The sequence below is a fragment of the Oncorhynchus gorbuscha genome, linkage group LG08 (genome assembly GCF_021184085.1).
Source record: "Oncorhynchus gorbuscha isolate QuinsamMale2020 ecotype Even-year linkage group LG08, OgorEven_v1.0, whole genome shotgun sequence".
Classification (NCBI taxonomy): Eukaryota; Metazoa; Chordata; class Actinopteri; order Salmoniformes; family Salmonidae; genus Oncorhynchus; species Oncorhynchus gorbuscha.
Genome location: NC_060180.1, coordinates 3,790,652 through 3,812,100, shown reverse-complemented (window position 1 = coordinate 3,812,100; position 21,449 = coordinate 3,790,652). Strand labels below are relative to the sequence as shown.

The window sequence follows — 21,449 nt, the reverse complement described above, 5'->3', positions numbered from 1 at the left end:
AGAAGAAAATACAAATGGTGATTTTTTACTTCCATCTTTGAAATGCAAAAGAAAGGTCATTGTTAAAGTGATCCCTCTGGTTGTAATTCAGATTGTGTCCACAAGATGGCAGCAGTGTATAAGCAAATTTCCATAATGGAAGACTTGAAAAATTAGTGAACAAGAATACATTTAGTGAGAAGACCCCAAGTACATTTGGGCAAATCGTGAAGGGGACATTCACATTCATATTCCATTTTTCTGCAAGAATATCGTCAAATCTGTATACTTGGACATCGATTTTGCTTTCCAAGTATTAGTATCCATATTATAAATTCAACATTTGCAAAACAACCAGTTTTCATAACTTCATAACTCTGAATATTCTTTTACGTTGTGTCCAAAAGGAAAAGGCATGTCTTCGCAAAAGGTTAGCACCTACATTTTGTGACCGAGACGGGTTTCCGGATACTCCCGTAAAGCCCAGCTCATTGGCTATCTAGCTAGCTTTGTTTGACCCCGATTGGTGCTTATTTGACAAAGATACAGTCCTTCAAGTGATGGCTGCCCGCTTCATCGGCGTGCCATGAAGGCGTCACTCTCTGACCAAATATGGTGTCCTATAGGATATACTACACCCCTAATGAAATAGTGAAGTATTGTTACCTTCTAGGATATCTGAGGAATAGAGATGAACGTAATTTGACTCATTCAAACAATGAGATTTTCACTGATTCCTTTATTCGCAAATTGAACGAGTGGAAATACAAAATCGATCTTGTGTGCTATATGGACCTTTTTAGGATAAGAAAACATATTTTATCTAACAAAAAGACACGTCATGTTCACACTGGGACCCTTTGGATGATAAATCAGAGCAAGATTTCAAATATAAGTACACATTTCCCTTCAGAGGTGAATCTATCAAACCTATCGCTTTGAAAAAAGTGTTTTGTTATTAGGAGCTCTCAACAAACAATAGCATGCCATTTTTTTGCAGTAATTGCTACTGTAAATTGGACAGTGCAGTTATATTAACACGAATTTAAGCTTTCTGCCAATATAAGACACTTATATTTACCGACATTTGTGGTTTCTCTAAAATTTGTGAACATGTCATTTAAATGTTTATACTGTCCAAAGACACATTTTATTTATGTAGTTCTCAATATCCATATATAGTAGACAAACCAATTAAAAATCTATAGGTTTACCAAATGGTTAAGTGGTTAAACATTAAACGTAGGTGGATTAAGTGATGGTCAAATGTATTTAAACAAATTAGAGATAATAATATGAAAGTATTGTGAGCATTGCATTGTGGAAGGCAATTACTATATATGAAAGGTATTTCTAAATGAAACACTGATTAGGTTTGGTGAAAAAGTTACTGTGTGATTTTGTGTGTTGTATTTAGTCATTTGAAAATGTGCTTCAAGTTTTGTTAAAACAGCATTTTTGATGATCTGTTTTAAGTTTTGTACTAAAAGTTGTGAAATGTTGCCACAGACATGTGAAAATAGCACGAAAGCAATACAACATTTTTTTAAAGACATTTTATTGTCACAACATGATGTGAGCTCCTTGCTCAGCAATCTACACACAATACCCCATAATGACAAAGTGAAACAAGTGTTTTAGACATTTTAGCAAATGTATTAAAAATAATAAACAAAAATACCTTAATTACATACGTTTTCAGACCCTTTGCTATGAGACTCTATGAAATTGAACTCAGGTGCATCCTGTTTCCATTGATCATCAGTGAGATGTTTCTACAACTGGTTTAGAGTCCACCTGTGGTCAATTCAATTGATTGGACATGATTTGGAAAGGCTCACACCTGTCTATATTAGGTCCCACAGTTGAAACTGCATGTCAGAGCCATGAGGTCGAAGGAATTGTCTATAGAGCAACGAGACAGGATTGTGTCGAGGCACAGATCTGGGGAAGGGTACCAAAAAATGTCTGCAGCATTGAAGGTCCCCAAGAACAGAGTGGCCTCCATCATTCTTAAAAGGAAGAAGTTTAGAACCACCAAGGTTCTTCCTATAGCTGGCCGCCCGGCCAAACTCAGCAATAGGGGGAGAAGGGCCTTGGTCAGGGAGGTGACCAAGAACCCGATGGTCACTCTGACAGAGCTCTAGAGTTCCTCTGTGGGGTTGGGAGAAACTTCCAGAATTCCCAGTGTCATGTCTGGAGGTAACATGGCACCATCCCTACGGCGGAGCCCTGGTGGTGGTAGCATCATGCTAATGAGATGTTTTTCAGTGACAGAGACTGGGAGACTAGTCAAGATCGAGGAAAAGATGAATGGAACAAAGTACAGAGAGATCCTTGATGAAAACCTGCTCCAGAGTGTTCAGCACCTCAGACTGGGGCGATGGTTCACCTTTGAACAGGACAATGACCATAAGCACACAGCCAAGACAATGCAGGAGTGACTTCAGGAGAAGTCTCTGAATATCCTTGAGTGGCCCAGCCAGAGCCCGGACTTGAACCCGATCAAACATCTCTAGAGAGATCTGAAAATATCTGTGCAGTAATGCTTCCCATCCAACCTGACAGAGTTTGACAAGCTCTCCAGGATCCCCAAATACAGGTGCGTCAAGCTTGTAGCGTCATACCTATGAAGACTCAATGCTGTAATAGCTGCCAAAGGTGCTTCAACAAAGTACTGAGTAAAGGGTCTGAATACTTATGTACATGTGATATTTCTGTTTTTATTTGTAATACATTTGCAAACATTTTTAAAAACATTTTATGGGGTTTTGTGTGTAGATTGCTGAGGATAAAAACAATTTAGAATACATTTTAGAAAATGGCTGTAACAACAAAATATGGATAACGTCAAGGGGTCTGAAAAATGTCTGAAGGCGCTGTTTGTTATATTCCGAAAAATAGATTTTTACCAATAGGAATGTGGTGCATGTCGCCCAATTATCACATTTTTATAATCAAATTTTTATAATCATTTGTGGCCTATCTTCCAGTAGAGAGTAACAGGATTGTAGTGACTATTGGTCCCAAAGAGTCCTTAGACAAAGATGAAAGCTGAAATATATTGTAGTGACTATGATTTTGGGGTTAATTTTAACCACTTAACCATTTGGAAAACCTATAGATTTTTAATTGTTCTGTCTACTATATATAGGTATTGAGAACTACATAAATAAAATGTGTGTTTGTACAATATAAACATCTAAATGACATGTATAATACATGATAACCGCACATAATGACTATTCATTATTTCTAATTGATTTCACATAGTGGTAACCACAGTTGGTCAACATATAAAAGGGTGTGTGTGAACACTTGCATTCTTTCAGCATGGAGCAAGATAGACAGCAAGGGACAGGAAGAAATCAAATAGCTCTTTGACAAGGGGCCTGTCAGAGAAGTGGGCATGGACCCCGTCAAAGAGCTGGGCATGGACCCCATCAAAGAGGTTAAAGAGGTGGGCATGTGACCCATCAAAGCGGTCTAAGAGGTCAAAAAGCTGGGCATGGTCCTTGTCAAAAAGGTCAAAAAGCTGGGCATGGGCCCCGTCAAAGAGGTGGACATTAGAGAGAGAGAGAGAGCTGACGGCAGGGAACTGTTGTGTCTAATGAAGTCCATGCTATCTTTGTTGACCATATGGTAAACAGAGGCCTTAACATGCCAGAGGCTGTCAATCCAATCTAAAAGGATCAACTGTTTGTTAGATAACATGTCACGCCCTGACCATAGAGAGCCTTTTATTCTCTATGTTGTTTAGGTCGGGGTGTGACTAGAGTGGGTTATCTAGGTTATTATATGTCTATGTTGGCATGGTATTGTTCCCAATCAGAGGCAGCTGTTTATTGTTGTCTCTGATTGGGGATCATGTTTATGCAGCCTTTTCCTACTGTGTTTTGTGGGATCTTGTTTCTGTGTAGTTGCCTGTGAGCACTGCTTGAGGTTCACGTATAGTTTATTCTTGTTCATTGTTTTTGTGAGTGTCATTTAATAAACATGTGGAACTCTACATACGCTGCGCCTTGGTCTGATATTCATTATAACGATCGTGACAGAAGATCCCACCACAACAGGACCAAGCAGCGTGCCCAGGTGGAGAAAGTATCATGGACTTGGGAGGAGATTTTGGATGGGAAGGGATCCTGGACTTGGGAGGAAATCCTGGCAGGAAAGGATCGCCTTCCTTGGTGGGAGACGCAAGAAGAGAAGGGAGGACAGCGACGACGCCAGGGTTCACGGCCAGGTAGAAAACACAAAAGACAGCCCAAAATTTGTAGGGGGGAGCACATGGGGTGGTCGGCGGAGCAGAGGGGTGAACTGGAGCTAGTCAGGGAGTGGAAGGAGGAACTCGACCAAAGATTCCGGAGAGTGGTGTTGGCTATTAGAGTGCTGCAGAGCGGGCATGCTGAGGAGCGTGACACCAGTTCGGTGTCATATGCACCAGTTTCACGCATCTGGCCTCCAGTGCGCCTCCCCAGGCTGGTACGTCCTGTGCCTGCTCCTCGCACTCTCCCTGAATTGCGTGTCCCCAGGCTGGTACATCCTGTGCCTGCTCCTCGCACTCTCCCTCAAGTGCGCCTCCACAGCCCAGTATGTCCTGTGCCTCCTCCTCGCACTCTCCCTCAAGTGCGTGTCACCAGTCCGGTGCCACCTGTACTGGCCCCATGCATCAGGCCTCCAGTGCATCTCCCCAGTCGGTATGTCCTGTGCCTGCTCCTCGCGCTCGCCCTAAGGTACCACCAGTTCGGTACCACCAGAGCCGGCCCCACGCACCAGGCTTCCTGCGACAGTTCCCAATCCAGAGCTTCCGGTGACAGTTCCCAGTCCAGAGCTTCCGGTGACAGTTCCCAGTCCAGAGCTGACGGCGACAGTTCCCAGTCCAGAGCTGACGGCGACAGTTCCCAGTCCAGAGCTGACGGCGACAGTTCCCAGTCCAGAGCTGACGGTGACAGTTCCCAGTCCAGAGCTGACGGTGACAGTTCCCAGTCCAGAGCTGACGGCGACAGTTCCCAGTCCGGCACCTCCGGAGACGGTCCACAGTCCGGCACCTCCGGAGACGGTCCACAGTCCGGAACCTCCGGAGACGGTCCACTGTCCGGAACCTCCTGAGACGGTCCACTGTCCGGAACCTCCTGAGACGGTCCACAGTCCGGAACCTCCTGAGACGGTCCACAGTCCGGAACCTCCTGCGACGGTCCACAGTCCGGAACCTCCAGCTCCAATGCAGGAGTCTTCCTCTGCGCCGGTGCCCAGTCCAGGCACGTCGGTCAACTCAGCTCCCTGGCCGAAAACACCCCTAAGCTAGACTACCTGCTTTAAGAACAGCTAGCTAACTAACCAAAAATACAGTGGGTGGTCCGCCCAGTTCTAAATAGTGTTCTTAGACAAAGTATTCCTACGGGTAATGTATGCCCATGGGCAACTTGTCTTGGTAACCCCTTTTCCCATCATCAAACAAACACCATAACCAAAACAATACTCACAGGTGGGGACAAAGTGAAATGTAGTTGCAAAAACAAAAGACAGCTCAATCCAAAAAGAGAGAGAGAGATATAGAGAGCGAGATATTGAGCGAGAGACACAGATATATTGAAACACAGAGAGATCGAGCGACACAGAGAGATTAAAACAGAGAGATCAAGCTCCAGAGGAAACAACTGAATGTGTTTTTAAACCAAGGGAGAGTGGATGTGATTGGGTAAAGGAAACAGGAGGTGTGTCTTCTGATTGATGACCGCATGGTGACTGATTGGGGAATGATGATTGCCACCTGTGAGGGGAGAAGGACAGAAAAGAAATTCACACACAGGATACACTCACAGGATACCTATATCCGTAACACATACCAAGCGTTTTTGTAAGCACATCTCTCTCAGTAGACAAAATATTACAAAAGGCTAGCAGCCAAGTAGATTGGTCACAAAGTCAGAAAAGCAATAAATTAAATTGCTTACCTTTGATGATCTTTGATGATCCACTGGTATCATCTGGAACTAATTCTAATATGAACTATGAATGTGATGTTGCTATACAACCTGACTGTCTGGTTTACCATTAACTTCATTGATGATATTGTTGTTTTACCTCACAGCAACCCAAGATCCAACCCCTCAACAACCCTCTGCCTCTCCAACTGCTGAGCCTGTTCAGACTGACAACACAAGTCAAGGAGCTGAGGGGAACATGGAGGAAGTTCACCAGAGGTTATTATCACTCCTTCAGATGTTTTATCCCACATGTTGTTAGATAATATGAACTCAGAGAAACATTACAATTCCATCATACACTACAACAGTTAATGCAAACCAAACACCCTCCCTAAATGCATATAGAGACTGTTATCACTTCCTCCTGGGTAGAACATCTCTGTGGTTGCCTTGTGAGAAGTAGCAGCATTATTGTGTTATACTCACTCATGTGCAAGAACAAGTTGCAAACTTAATAAATAGTCATAATCTCAATAATAATCATACATAGTCAACTTCCACACATGTGAACAGATAAATAATTGTTCCATGTATCACAACAAGTGCACACAACAAATGAACAATTTATAATGATCTCTTTTAATTGTATTTTTATTTCAAGTTCGTATATGTAATCCATCAGGTCCATAGATGTGAAAGTCCTACTCATCTCTCTGGGCATGTTGGTGGTGGTGACAGCTGGTATCCTAGTAACATGGAAGATGTGGAGAAGGCATAGTAAGTAGTCATTTTATGTGAATATAAAAAAGGAGAACAGTTTAGAAAATACTAAATGTATTGATATTGTGACCAACAGTATATTCTTGCCTGTGATTCATCTTGAATGACAGAAAACATTTGGAGGAATTGTCTTTTAGAAACCCATTCAGAGGTATTATTGTACTATAACAAACTCAGAAGTTACTGACATCTCCCTCTCTTTATTCCAGAGGACAATAAGGCCAAGGACCAGACAACTAACAACTCAGTGGTAGGATACACTTCTTTAATTTTATTATTTTCAACCATCTGCTTTTCTGTTCTTGATCTGGGATCATCTACCATTTGACTCCAGCGTTACTTCTTCAGTTGATCATCAATGAGTTGACATAAAAGGTCCCATATTCTAACTGAACCCAAGCTCTTACAGTGCTCACGATGTTGAAAAATGTTGTGAATACTGTCAGTTCACTAAATATACACCTGACTGCATCATATCATTGGAAACAAACTGTGGTTAAGGTGGTAAATAGACAAATCCTGTTTCTCTTGGCTATTTATTTCTTTGCAGTCTGCTGACCCTGAGCAGGACATTACATACAGCACAGTGACCCACACCAGACAAAAAGCACCGCAGGTACAAACTGAATAAACCTGGATTTGGTCTGTGGTGATCTTGGACTAGTAACAATCACTCCATCTTCGCAGTGAGCTGGGGTTCTCTCTCTCTCTCTCTCTCTTCTCTCTCTTCTCTCTCTCTCTCTCGCTCTCTCTTTCTCCTCCATCTCTGAAGTGTGAGCTGGGGTTCTCTCTCTCTCTCTCAATTCAATTCAAAGTGCTTTATTGAAATGGGAAACATGTTAGCAATGCCAAAGTAAATGAAATAGATAATAAACAAAAGTGCAATAAACAATACAAATTAGAGTAAACGTTACATTAACAGAAGTTCCAAAATAATAAAGACATTTCAAATGTAATGTGGTGGCTATATACAGTGTTGTAACGATGTGCAAATTGTACAAAAAGTACAAATTGGAAAATAAATCAACATAAATATAAGTTGTATTTACAATGGTGTTTGTTCTTCACAGCTTGACCTTTTCTTGTGGCAACAGGTCACAAATGTTGCCGCTGTGATGGCACACTGGTATTTCACCCAGTAGATATGGCAACTTATCAAACAAAACAAACAAAATATATCCTTTGTGGATCTGTGTAACCTGAGGGAATTATGTGTCTCTAATATTGCATACATTTGGCAGGAGGTTAGGAAATGCAGCTCAGTTTCCATCTCATTTTGTGGGCAGTGAGCACATAGCCCGTCTTGTCTTGAGAGCCAGGTCTGCCTTTAGCAGCCTTTCTCAATAGCAAGGCTTTGCTCACTGAGCCTGTACATAGTCAAATATTTATTTAGGTGATGGCTTTGTTATGGAAGGTTTGGGAATCGCTTCCTTTTAGGTGGTTGTAGAATTTATCGTCTCTTTTCTGGATTTTGATAATTAGCGGTATCGGCCTAATTCTGTTCAGCATGCATTATTATGTGTTTTGCGTTGTACACAGACGATATTCTTGCAATATTCTGCATGCAGTCTCAATCTGATGTCTGTCCCATTGTGTGAATTTTTGGTTGGTGAGCAGACCCCAGAATGTACAACCACGAAAGGCTCTATAACTGATTCAAGTACTTTTAGCTAGATCCTAATTGGTATGTCTAATTTTATGTTCCATTTGATGGCATAGAAGGCCCTTCTTGCCTTGTCTCTAAGATCATTAACAGCTTTCTGGAAGTTACTGTGGTGCTGATGTTCAGGCCAAGGTATGTATAGTTTGTGTGCTCTAGGGCAACGGTGTCAAGATGGAATTTGTATTTGTTGTCCTGTCAACTGGACCTTTTTTGGAACTCCATTATTTGTCATCTTACTGAGATTTATTATCAGGGCCCACGTCTCACAGAATCTGTGCAGAAAATCTAGGTGCTGCTGTAGGCCCTCTGTGGTTGAGGACAGAAGCACCAGATAATCAGCAAACAGTAGACATTTGACTTCAGATTCAAGTAGATTGAGTCCGGATGCTGCAGACTGTTCTCGTGCCCTCGCCAATTCATTGATATATATGTTGAAGAGGGTGGGGCTTAAGCTGCATCCCTGTCTCACCCCCCGGCCCTGTGGAAGAAATGTGTGTTTCTTTGTACATGGATTTTACGTCATTTTTTCACGCAACACCACTTTCCTTCAATTTGTACAGCAGGCCCTCATGCCAAATGGATTCAAAAGCTTTTTTGAAACCAACAAGAATTTGAAGAAGAATTTGCCTTTGTTTTGGTTTGTTTGTTTGTGGATTAGTGTGAACAGGGTAAATATGTTGTCTGTCATACCGTAATTTGGTAAAAAGCCAATTTGACATTTGCTCGGTACATTTTTGTTCTGTAGTGTATTTTTGTCCAGGAAATTGTTGAGAAGGAATTGAATTTGTCTTGCCTAATTGTTTTATGGTAGATTTCCACAATACTTTCCTTCCATCTATAGCATTTCTTAATATTATTCAGGTCCTTTGGCTTTGATGCCTCATGATTGAGCTCAGCCCTGTTCGAGTAGAGTGTGACTTTGCTGTGATCTGATAGGAGTCTCAGCACTACTGCCAAGAGATGAGCTATAGGTGTAAATACCGTAGGAGTCCCCTCGAAACCTACCATTGACTATGTACATTCCCATTGTCCGACAGACCTGCAAGAAATGTGACCCATTTTTGTTGGTTATGTTGTCGTAGTTGTGTCTATGGGGACACATGGGGGAGGGAATGCTGTCACCTCCAGGTAGGTGTTTTCTCCACCTGCGTGCTGAGGGCTTCTTGTCTAGTTCTGGCATTTAGGTTGCCACAGACTAGTCCATGTCCCTGGGCCTGGAAATGGTTGAGCTCCTCCTCTAGGGTGAGCGAAGTGAGCTGAGCATCTGAAGTTCTGGGTCTCTTCCAATGCATGTAGCCATGTGTTAATCTTCTGTGCTGTCCATTTCTCAGAGGCCAAACCCAGAGAGACGCCATGACGTCATGTACAGCACTGTGATGCCTGATCAGTTCAGGACAGAAGAGAATGTCAACATATGGCTACAATCATCTCAGCTCTTAGACAACATTATGGCTGTTACTCATAAAACGTCACTGCCTTGGCAAATGTGCATCTGTTTAGAAAACAATTGTATTTCCACTATCACTTTCTGTCTTGGAACAAGCAATAGGTAAATGTACACTATAACAGTATAACAACACGTTTTTGTTACTTGGGCGTCAGGATCCATTTCCTGAAGCTGATGATGTCACATACAGCACTGTCATCCTCCAGCACAAGACCCAACTAAAAGGACAGACCAAGGTAAAGCTGTTCTACTGATTCTCCACAGCTGGTATTATGTTATCAGAAACAACAGTAGGTGATTGTTTCCTCAGTGTTAATATAGTCATGGTTACATCACCATTATAGCTGTAGGCCTAATATATCACTTTTATGTTACATATCACAATTATAACTGTCTACACTTTTAATTTCACAGAGAAGTGTGTTTTATAGTGTATCTCCATCATGACAGAACTGTCCCTGTTCACCTCTCTACCTGTTCCTCCTCTGTAGTCAGCAGAACCAGATGATAATGTGGTCTACAGCTCACTAGCTCTACAGGTGACCACACAGGTCAGTGTTGGTGTCTCCTTTGTCTGTTGTACCAGATGATGCTGATCTCTCAACAAAGATACAGACCACATTACTATGTGTACTAAACATCACTCTTTAACCACCCAAATCTTTCTTAGTCGTTTTGCTTTGCTGGATGTAAAATGTTATTATCACATTGTGACCAGCTCAACTATTGTTATCAGTGTGTATCCATAACATTACAGTGTGGACTGCGCCTGGGTTTAGGGTGACGTTGCCCCTAGATGATGATCTTGGGTCAGATTTTTTTTAAATCCCACTGAAGATTAAGGTTAGGATAGGAGGAGGGGAAGCTGATCACAATGGAGATTGTGACTGAATGTTTCACTTCCTCTCCAGCAGAGGGCAGCAGCAGCACAGTAGTGACTGACTGAGAAGACCTTCCTTTTACTGGAAGGTCAGAACACTCCCCTCTCCTGTGTCACAACATCTATCTGCCTCCAATATGATTCTGTCACACCTCTTAACCCATCCCAAGAAGACACGTCTATTCTATAGTGTAATAAACTACTGAAGGCAGTCTGCTGTTTGTTCTGATTATTTACATACATTTAACATTTAACATTTAAGTCATTTAGCAGACGCTCTTATCCAGAGCGACTTACAAATTGGTGCATTCACCTTATGACATCCAGTGGAACAGTCACTTTACAATAGTGCATCTAAAACTTAAGGGGGGGGGGGGTGAGAGGGATTACTTATCCTATCCTAGGTATTCCTTAAAGAGGTGGGGTTTCAGGTGTCTCCGGAAGGTGGTGATTGACTCCGCTGTCCTGGCGTCGTGAGGGAGTTTGTTCCACCATTGGGGGGCCAGGGCAGCGAACAGTTTTGACTGGGCTGAGCGGGAGCTGTACTTCCTCAGTGGTAGGGAGGCGAGCAGGCCAGAGGTGGATGAACGCAGTTCCCTTGTTTGGGTGTAGGGCCTGATCAGAGCCTGGAGGTACTGAGGTGCCGTTCCCCTCACAGCTCCGTAGGCAAGCACCATGGTCTTGTAGCGGATGCGAGCTTCAACTGGAAGCCAGTGGAGAGAACGGAGGAGCGGGGTGACGTGAGAGAACTTGGGAAGGTTGAACACCAGACGGGCTGCGGCGTTCTGGATGAGTTGAAGGGGTTTAATGGCACAGGCAGGGAGCCCAGCCAACAGCGAGTTGCAGTAATCCAGACGGGAGATGACAAGTGCCTGGATTAGGACCTGCTCCGCTTCCTGTGTGAGGCAGGGTCGTACTCTGCGGATGTTGTAGAGCATGAACCTACAGGAACGGGCCACCGCCTTGATGTTGGTTGAGAATGACAGGGTGTTGTCCAGGATCACGCCAAGTTTCTTGGCGCTCTGGGAGGAGGACACAATGGAGTTGTCAACCGTGATGGCGAGATCATGGAACGGGCAGTCCTTCCCCGGGAGGAAGAGCAGCTCCGTCTTGCCGAGGTTCAGCTTGAGGTGGTGATTCGTCATCCACACTGATATGTCTGCCAGACATGCAGAGATGCGATTCGCCACCTGGTCATCAGAAGGGGGAAAGGAGAAGATTAATTGTGTGTCGTCTGCATAGCAATGATAAGAGAGACCATGTGAGGTTATGACAGAGCCAAGTGACTTGGTGTATAGCGAGAATAGGAGAGGGCCAAGAACAGAGCCCTGGGGACACCAGTGGTGAGAGCGCGTGGTGAGGAGACAGATTCTCGCCACGCCACCTGGTAGGAGCGACCTGTCAGGTAGGACGCAATCCAAGCGTGGGCCACGCCGGAGATGCCCAACTCGGAGAGGGTGGAGAGGAGGATCTGATGGTTCACAGTATCGAAGGCAGCCGATAGATCTAGAAGGATGAGAGCAGAGGAGAGAGAGTTAGCTTTAGCAGTGCGGAGCGCCTCCGTGATACAGAGGAGAGCAGTCTCAGTTGAATGACTAGTCTTGAAACCTGACTGATTTGGATCAAGAAGGTCATTCAGAGAGAGATAGCGGGAGAGCTGGCCAAGGACGGCACGTTCAAGAGTTTTGGAGAGAAAAGAAAGAAGGGATACTGGTCTGTAATTGTTGACATCGGAGGGATCGAGTGTAGGTTTTTTCAGAAGGGGGGCGACTCTCGCTCTCTTGAAGACAGAAGGGACGTAGCCAGAGGTCAGGGATGAGTTGATGAGCGAGGTGAGGTAAGGGAGAAGGTCTCCGGAAATGGTCTGGAGAAGAGAGGAGGGGATAGGGTCAAGCGGGCAGTTTGTTGGGCGGCCGGCCCAACAACTAACTAATAACCTCTGTTATTAGTTATGTTCCACCACCTTTCCCCTTGTCTCTTATTTCTTACATCATGATCTTATTGATCTAGTTTAATGTCCTATGCCTGTAACTAATCATGATCAAACATATATTGAGATCTTAGTATAGACAGCTACTATGTATAATAACTACTGTACTGCAATAATAAAATGTATTATATACACTGCTCAAAAAAATAAAGGGAACACTAAAATAACACATCCTAGATCTGAATGAAATGTTCTTATTAAATACTTTTTTCCTCTACATAGTTGAATGTGCTGACAACAAAATCACACAAAAAGTATCAATGGAAATCAAATTTATCAACCCATGGAGGTCAGGATTTGGAGTCACACTCAAAATTAAATTGGAAAACCACACAACAGGCCGATCCAACTTTGATGTCATATCCTTAAAACAAGTCAAAATGAGGCTCAGTAGTGTGTGTGGCCTCCACGTGCCAGTATGACCACCCTTCAACGCCTGGGCATGCTCCTGATGAGGTGGCGGATGGTCTCCTGAGGGATCTCCTCCCAGACCTGGACTAAAGCATCCGCCAACTCCTGGACAGTCTGTGGTGCAACTTGGCGTTGGTGGATGGAACGAGACATGATGTCCCAGATGTGCTCAATTGGATTCAGGTCTGGGGAACGGGCGGGCCAGTCCATAGCATCAATGCCTTCCACTCGCAGGAACTGCTGACACACTCCAGCCACATGGGGTCTAGCATTGTCTTGCATTAGGAGGAACCCAGGGCCAACAGCACCAGCATATGGTCTCACAAGGGGTCTGAGGATCTCATCTTGTTACCTACTGGCAGTCAGGCTACCTCTGGCGAGCACATGGAGGGCTGTGCGGCCCCCCAAAGAAATGCCACCCCACACCATGACTGACCCACCACCAAATCGGTCATGCTGGAGGATGTTGCAGGCAGCAGAACGTTCTCCATGGCGTCTCCAGACTGTCACGTCTGTCACATGTGCTCAGTGTGAACCTGCTTTCATCTGTGAAGAGCACAGGGCGTCAGTGGCGAATTTTCCAATCTTAGTGTTCTCTGGCAAATGAACCTGTGGACGTCGGGCCCTCATACCACCCTCATGGATTCTGACCGCTCTGACCGTTTGAGCAGACACATGCACATTTGTGGCCTGCTGGAGGTCATTTTGCAAGCTTCTGACAGTGCTCCTCCTGCTCCTCCTTGCACAAAGACGGAGGTAGCGGATGTGACGGATGTGTTGTCATCTTTTGGTTGAAAATGTTCCTAGGTCAGTGGTGAAACGTCACAACTCAGCAACTCAGGCAGCAACATTTTCTAATTTTCCTCTTGTAATTCCGACTTGGAGGGTCATTCAAGTGAAACTACCCAGTCAGAACTAGGAATTTCACAGAACTCCGAAAGCACATGAACGTGGCAATGAACCTTTGGTAAAGAAGCATGCAGTGTTTAGCCCAGGGACGTCACAAGAGATTACTGGATAGGGGGGCTAAGCCTCTTTTAGGGGGGTCTGGCATATTCCCTCCATTCCGTTTATTGTTAGCTAGCAGTCTCAAGCCACAGAAGTAGCTAAGGTTAACTTAAATGTTAGCTACAAGTAGGCCTAACTGTGCATGTACACTAGATAGTGATAAATTGCCGCGTGCAGCTTAGGCCGCCCCTTGTGACTCGCTTGTGGGCGTGCTGGAAGCACGTTCGATTATGTGGCAAGAATTCAGCATAGCAAGATTGTATGAAGGTCTGGTTATTAAATGGGTACACAGTTAATTGGGATAGGGGGCAGCATGTTCATTTTTGGATGAATAGAGTGCCCAGAGTGAATTGCCTCCTACTCTGTCTCAGGTACTAATATATGCATATTATTATAATAAACACCAAGGGACCACGCAACCGTCATACCGCTCAGGAAGGAGACACGTTCTGTCCTAGAGATGAACATACTTTGGTTCAAAAAGTGCAAATCAATTTTTGTTAGCCTTTCCTGAAGAATAACAGTCACTAGAGCGCCAGCAGCCTCCCCAGGTCTTAGCACCTACTAAATTGGATTTTAAGTTGCGATGGAAATGTTGACGAAAAAAAGAAGAAATAACACATAAAATATATTGTTTGATATATTGACTTATTTTAGGGGGGGCTCATTAATTAGCGACCAAGAAAAATGAGCGTCCACAAACTTCTTGTAAAATAAACCAATAGTAACTCCACACCACCCACTGCCTCCACTCTAGTAGTGCAGGGTCAACCAACCCTACAGTAGCTGTTTTATCAACATGTAATGTAATGAGTTAACCTGAAAACTGTAGTCTTGTGGTACATCAGCTTCCTGAGCTACTGCTGATGTGCTACCTTACAGGACAATGTGGTTTTGAGATGCATCTATGACCAGGGTTTATTTCCTCGACACAGACAATGTTTATTGTTTCTTTTTCTATTCCTTTTTAGTCTTTTAAAGACAGAGAGGCTTCGTATCTGAATTTTGTGTAACCACCTTAAAATCCCAGACTGTATCGTGGTAGATCTAATCATTGGTTTACTTTGAAGCTGATTTTAGGTCTGGTCTGTGGAGATATTGGTCTAATCTTATCGGGGAAAAATACATCAAGTAAGTACATAAATAAATTCAATGTAAATTAATTCATTAAATCAAATCATATCAGTTGTATTGACTGATCCACAGAATGTATTGTTACCAGCCAATCAGGGGCATGTTCACTTAAACAGAAGCAGAAAGAGGGGTACAGACAGTGATGTGTATAGGAGACATTGTCGTTGGTGCCTCTTCCCTTGACACATACATTTGTGTACAGAAAGACATGGCTCCTCATCTCTCCCTCCTCCTAGTCATCTTCTCCAGACTCTCAGGTACTGGTAAAATGTTTTTATGAATTGATAAAGTCTCAAGTTTCTGTGCACTGCTGTTTGAAGTCAGGGACTGGCTATGCTGAAACCCTGAAGACAAAATATTAGCTAGCTTATATACTGAGCCCACACTCATCCCGGCCATACCAGCCATGTTGTGCACTTCTCACTCCTACTGGTGTCCTGAATGGGTAATTGGTAGACAACCTTATCAGTCGACCAAAAGGAGTCTCAAAGTGTTTTCTGTTGCTGTGTCTGCAGGTACTCAGGCAGGAGCGTACGGTGTGTCAACTGTGAGTAAGGTGTCTGTGAAGACAGGAAACTACATCACCATCCCATGTCGCTATGATCAGAGATACATACAATATGTCAAATACTGGTGTCAAGGAGATTACTGGAATTCTTGTTCTGCTCTTGTACGCACGGACCAACCAAAGATATCTGGGACAGTGTCCATCTCTGATGATGTCACCCGAAGAATCTTCTCTGTTAACATGACTGATCTGCAGCCAGAGGACTCTGGATATTACTGGTGTGCTGTGGAGACTGCAGGACGAGATCAAAGTACATACTTGCACCTGTCAGTCACCACAGGTTAGCCCTCCATACCTCTCCTCAATCACACTGTGTTTGATCATCATAGAGAGCTGACTTAGAGAGTACAACTTGGTCTTGTCTTTTATACACTATAGTAATAATTGCTATTGATTGCTATTGCTATTGATTTGGAGAAGACCGTTTTAAGGCTCTAAATACAATGTATTTACATGGTTATACATACAGGCAGACACAATGTAAATATGGAATGGGTTTATATTGTAGGTATACATTGTTACATTGTTACACTGTGGAGAATAGAAACACTTTATTATGAAGGGTGCCTACATAAGGATGTCATAACACGTTCATACGCCATGCATAATGAATTCAAAATCACAACCTAATGTTAATATTTTTGTTAAGTCACAGTATTGTCACTTTCATATGCCTAACGCAACAAAAAAATAGTTCCCAAACCCAGAGAGACACCATGATGTGACATACAGCACTGTGATGCCTGATCAGTTCAGGACAGAACAGAAGGTCAGCATTTTATATATACTGTATTTCCACAACATGAGGTTGGAAAAATACTGTGAAATTGTGAAAAATTATGATTATTCCCTTTCAGTGTTGAGCTGTTTGAAAAGACCGCCTGAAATGTCAGCCTGTTTTGGTGGGATGGAGTTGTGGCATTCCATGGTGACATCATCATGCAGTAAATTAGTTATTATCAACTGGTTGGTTGGAGCCCTGAATGCTGATTGGCTGACAGTTGTGGTATATCATACCGTTTACCACGGGTATGACAAAACATTTATTTGTACTGCACTAATTACATTGGTAAACAGTTTTTAATAGTAAAAAGGCACCTCAGGGGTTTGGTATATGGCTAATATACCACAAGCCCCTGTATCCAGGCATTGCGTAAGAACATCCCTCAGCCGTGGTATATTGGCCATATACCACACCCCCTCGTGCATTTTTGCTTAAAGACCAATAAGAAAGAGGTCTCCAAAGCTCTCTACCAAGAACAGCTAATGAGGGATGAGCCTGGATAAATGTAACCACTCAGAGCTATGGAGTGACCATCCAAGATATTAAAATAATAGTTTTAATCATGTTTTGAGGGAGGCTATACAGTGTTAGGTTACATTTACATTGTTTACAAACATTGGATAAAAACGAGCTTAGAAGTTGAAGTTGGAAGTTTACATATACTTAAGTAATTAAAACTCGTTTTCGACCACTCAACACATTTCTTGTTAACAAACTATAGTTTTGGCAAGTCGGTTAGGATTTCTACTTTGTGCATGACGCAAGTCATTTTTCCAACAATTGTTTACAGACCGATTGTTTCACTTATTACTCACTGTATCATAATTCCAGTGCATCAGAAGATTACATACACTAAATTGACTGTGCCTTTAATCAGCTTGGAAAATTCCAGAACATTTTGTCATGGCTTTAGAAACTTCAGAAAGGCTAATTGACATCATCTGAGTCAATTGGAGGTGTACCTGTGGATGTATTTCAAGGCCTACCTTCAAACTCTGTGCCTCTTTGCTTGACATCATGGGAAAATCAAAAGAAGTCAGCCAAGACCTCCACAAGTCTGATTCTTCCTTAGGAGCAATTTCTAAATGCCTGAAGGTACCACATTCATCTGTACAAACAATAGTACGCAAGTATAAAAACCATGGGACCACACATCCGTCCTACCGCTCAGGAAGGAGACCCGTTCTGTCTCCTAGAGATGAACGTACTTTGGTGCAAAAAGTAAAAATCTATCCCAGAACAACAGCAAAGGACCTTGTGAAGATGGAGGAAACAGGTCCAAAAGTATCTATTTCCACAGTAAAACAAGTCCTATATCGACATAACCTGAAAGGCCACTAAGCAAGGTAGAAGCCTCTGCTCCTTAATTGCCATAAAAAAGCCAGACTATGGTTAGCAACTGCACAGGGGGACTAAGATCATACTTTTTGGAGATATGTCCTCTGGTCTTATGAAACAAAAATAGAACTGTTTGGCCATAACGACCATCGTTATGTTTGGTGGAAAAAGGGGGACGCTTGCAAGCTGAAGAACACCATCCCAACCGTGAAGCACGGTGGTGGAAGCATCATGTTGTGTGGGTGCTTTGCTGCAGAAGGGACTGGTGCACCTCACAAAATAGATGGCATCATGAGGTATGAAAATTATGTGGTTATATTGAAGCAACATCTCAAGACATCAGTCATGAAGTTAAATCTTGGACACAAATTGGTCTTCCAAATGGACAATGACCCCAAGCATACTTCCATAGTTGTGGCAAAATGGCTTAAGGACAACAAAGTCAAGGTATTGGAGTGGCCATCACAAATCCCATTAATCCTATAGAACATTTGTGGGGAGAACTGAAAAAGTGTGTGCAAGCAAGAAGGCCTACAAACCTGACTCAGTTACACCAGATCTGTCAGGAGGGATGGGCAAAAATTCACCCAACTTATTGTGGGAATCTTGTGGAAGGCTACTCGAAACATTTGACCCAAGTTAAACAATTTAAAGGCAATGCTACCAAATACTAATTGAGTGTATGTAAACTTCTGACCCACTAGGAATGTGACGAGAGGAATAAAAGCTCAAATAAATAATTCTCTCTACTATTATTCTGACATTTCACATTCTTAAAATAAAGTCGTTATCCTAACTGACCTAACAGGGAATTTTTACTAGGATTAAATGTCAGGAATTGTGAAAAACTGAGTATAAATGTATTTGGCTAAGGTGTATGTAAACTTCCAACTTCAACTGTATATTTTGGGTTCTGATGGGGTCATTGATTGAAGTTGTCACGTTTTCACCTCATTTATCACCTCTCAATAGGTGGTCGAGGTATCCTCCTGACATGGCACAAGTGGGGGATGGACCTTTCCTCTTTTGTTGTCCATCGTTCCTCTATTGTTCCCACAAGGGTGAGGCCGATGACAACACGGATTCCCATCAGACCAACTCGTTGACACTAAAAACACTATTTTGCTCGAAACATTTTTTTTTTACCCTTAAGTGTACATGGGGTTTTTTACTCAACAGGAAATGTAGAGTTTGAGTTTCTCTTAAATACATGCATTAATTATCTTTGAGACATTAAGTTGAAATACGGTCCAATGCCCGTCATTCCTGTTGAAGACCGCTCCTTCTGAAGAGTACCAATATGGCAGACAGGTGCTTCAAAGCCTCTCATTGGCCAATACATAGCATCATCAATCTAGTGTTTGTATACACTGAGTGCACAAAACATTAGGGACACCTTCCTAATATTGAGTTGCTCCCCCGTTTGACCTCAGATCAGCCTCAATTCGTCAGGGCATAGACAATACAAGGGGTCGAAAGCGTTCCAGAGAGATGCTGGCCCATGTTGACTCATATGCTTTCCACAGTTCTGTCAAGTTGGCTGAATAACCTTTGGGTGGTGGACCATTCTTGATACACAAGGGAAACTGTTGAGTGTGAAAATCCCAGCAGCATTGCAGTTCTTGACACACTCAAACCGGTGCACCTGGCACCTACTACCATACCGTTTTCAAAAGCACTTAAAGCTTTTGTCTTGCCCATACAAATCCATGTCTCAAATGTCTCAAGGCTTAAACATCCTTTAACCTGTCTCCTCTTCTTCATCTACACTGATTGAAGTGGATTTAACAAGGGACATCAATAAAGGATTGTATCTTTCACCTGGATTCACCTGGTCAGTCTATGTAATGGAAAGAGCAGGTGTTCTTAATGTTTTCTCCATCAGTGTACATCATTGCCTATGATATGACGTGTTGCTTCTCCCTTGGTGAATTTGTGTCTGTACCTCTGTGTTCAGGTACACCAGAACTCTATGTGGACCAACAGGAAGTTACTGGAGTAGAAGGAGGGAGTGTCACTGTCCATTGTTACTATAGTAACACTGTGGTTAAGAAGTGGTTGTGGTGTAAGATGGGTATCTACTATGTCCCCTTGGTGGGGAGATATTCAGGGATTTTAGATGGAACATCAGTGACATCACAGCAGAACATTGATCACAACAACAGACACATTTTAACAGTGACTCTGAATGGATTGAATATGGGAGATACTGGCTGGTACTGGTGTTCCAGAGGAGATCTACAGATGCCTGTTCACATCACTGTCAATCAACTGACCACAACACAGAGTACCACACCTGCCTCCACCACCACCCCTACCCCTTCTTCCACCATCATCATCTCCACTGTTAATCAACTGACCACAACACAGACTGACACCATCATTAGTAAGTAATGAGTGACCAGTTATAACCAAAAATAGTGGAATGAGTCTTTCAAGTTCACAGAATCCAACTGAAGTCATTTTGATAATTTAATACATTACCATATCACGCTGAAATTGTGTCACTTCAACACTAATACATTACATACGGAAACTGTTGCACCTTGACAGACAAACAGACTACTCAAGACATCTCTCTGACCTCGCCCACAACTGTAGATCCTGCTGTCTCCTCTTCCACCTCTCAGGCCCCAGTCAACAACACACATCATGTAGCCCAGGGGTAAGTGTACACTACCACCTCTTCAACCGGTACTCAACAAGCAAAAATGTCATTTATTTAAATGTCAATTATTGGATTCATGAATTGTGTTGTTTTAAAATCACATACAAAAGAGATATGTCCCCTGAATGCCTCATTCTTAAATTATATATGCCTGATTGACATTTGCAGAGTATCATGTCCTCAAAGCAGTGTTATTCTTGTACAGATGGGAGAGAACACTCTTCTACCTTCAGAAAACTGTTAATGCAGTGCTCTTCATCCTGTGCAACGTCATTGCTGTGGTGAAGTTCAGAGCAACCCGACTCTGAGGTGAAACAGGATGAGTAGAAACTAGATTTATTTAGCATTTGCATATATTTTATTGCGGGATATGTCTTTACTTTCTTCACATTTTCCACATTTAATTGAATATTTAATTTACTTGCTAATAAACATGTTTTACTGTTATCAAGATCATCTGTCACCAAATTCTGTGAAATTCCGTGAATGAAAATCTGAAATTCTGATGTATCGAAGTTATTTGCTCTGTTGGAGACAACAAGTGTTTAACAAGATGTCATAGCATGACTTAGTTTACCAGAAACCTGCAGCCTTGTGGTACAGCAGCTTCCTGAGATAACTAACAGTTTAGGTTGGAGGACATCTGTGGTTTTGAGCTGCGTCTATGACCAGGGTTGATCTCTAAGTGGAAGGATGTCATCACTCCATCTCTGTAGCTCATGTGCTCTTAATTCTATACATTTCTTTGTTTAATCATTAGTGACCTATTTTCCAGCAGAGGGTAACAGTGACTCTTGATCCCAAAGAGCCCTTAGAGAAAGCTGGAAGCTGAAATACGTTGTAGTGACTATGAGTTTTGGGTTAAACTAGTC

At 42.8% G+C, this 21,449-nt stretch overlaps 1 protein-coding gene across 1 annotated transcript; it reads left to right on the top strand.

Moving 5' to 3' along the window:
• The first annotated feature begins 15,427 nt into the window (after positions 1-15,427).
• LOC124042235 (polymeric immunoglobulin receptor-like) lies at positions 15,428-20,885 on the top strand. The gene is made up of 5 exons (XM_046360651.1): positions 15,428-15,476; positions 15,747-16,067; positions 19,867-20,295; positions 20,463-20,574; positions 20,783-20,885. Exons 1-5 carry the CDS (start codon positions 15,428-15,430, stop codon positions 20,883-20,885), a joined length of 1,014 nt encoding a protein of 337 aa, XP_046216607.1.
• Positions 20,886-21,449: the final 564 nt, after the last annotated feature.

Excerpts from the sequence above, each read along its gene's own strand:
- LOC124042235 (XM_046360651.1), top strand. The coding sequence starts at position 15,428 with ATGGCTCCTCATCTCTCCCTCCTCCTAGTCATCTTCTCCAGACTCTCA. Across the intron at positions 15,477-15,746 it reads CATCTTCTCCAGACTCTCAG|GAGCGTACGGTGTGTCAACT; the intron begins GTACTGGTAAAA and ends GTACTCAGGCAG. Across the intron at positions 16,068-19,866 it reads GCACCTGTCAGTCACCACAG|GTACACCAGAACTCTATGTG; the intron begins GTTAGCCCTCCA and ends CTCTGTGTTCAG.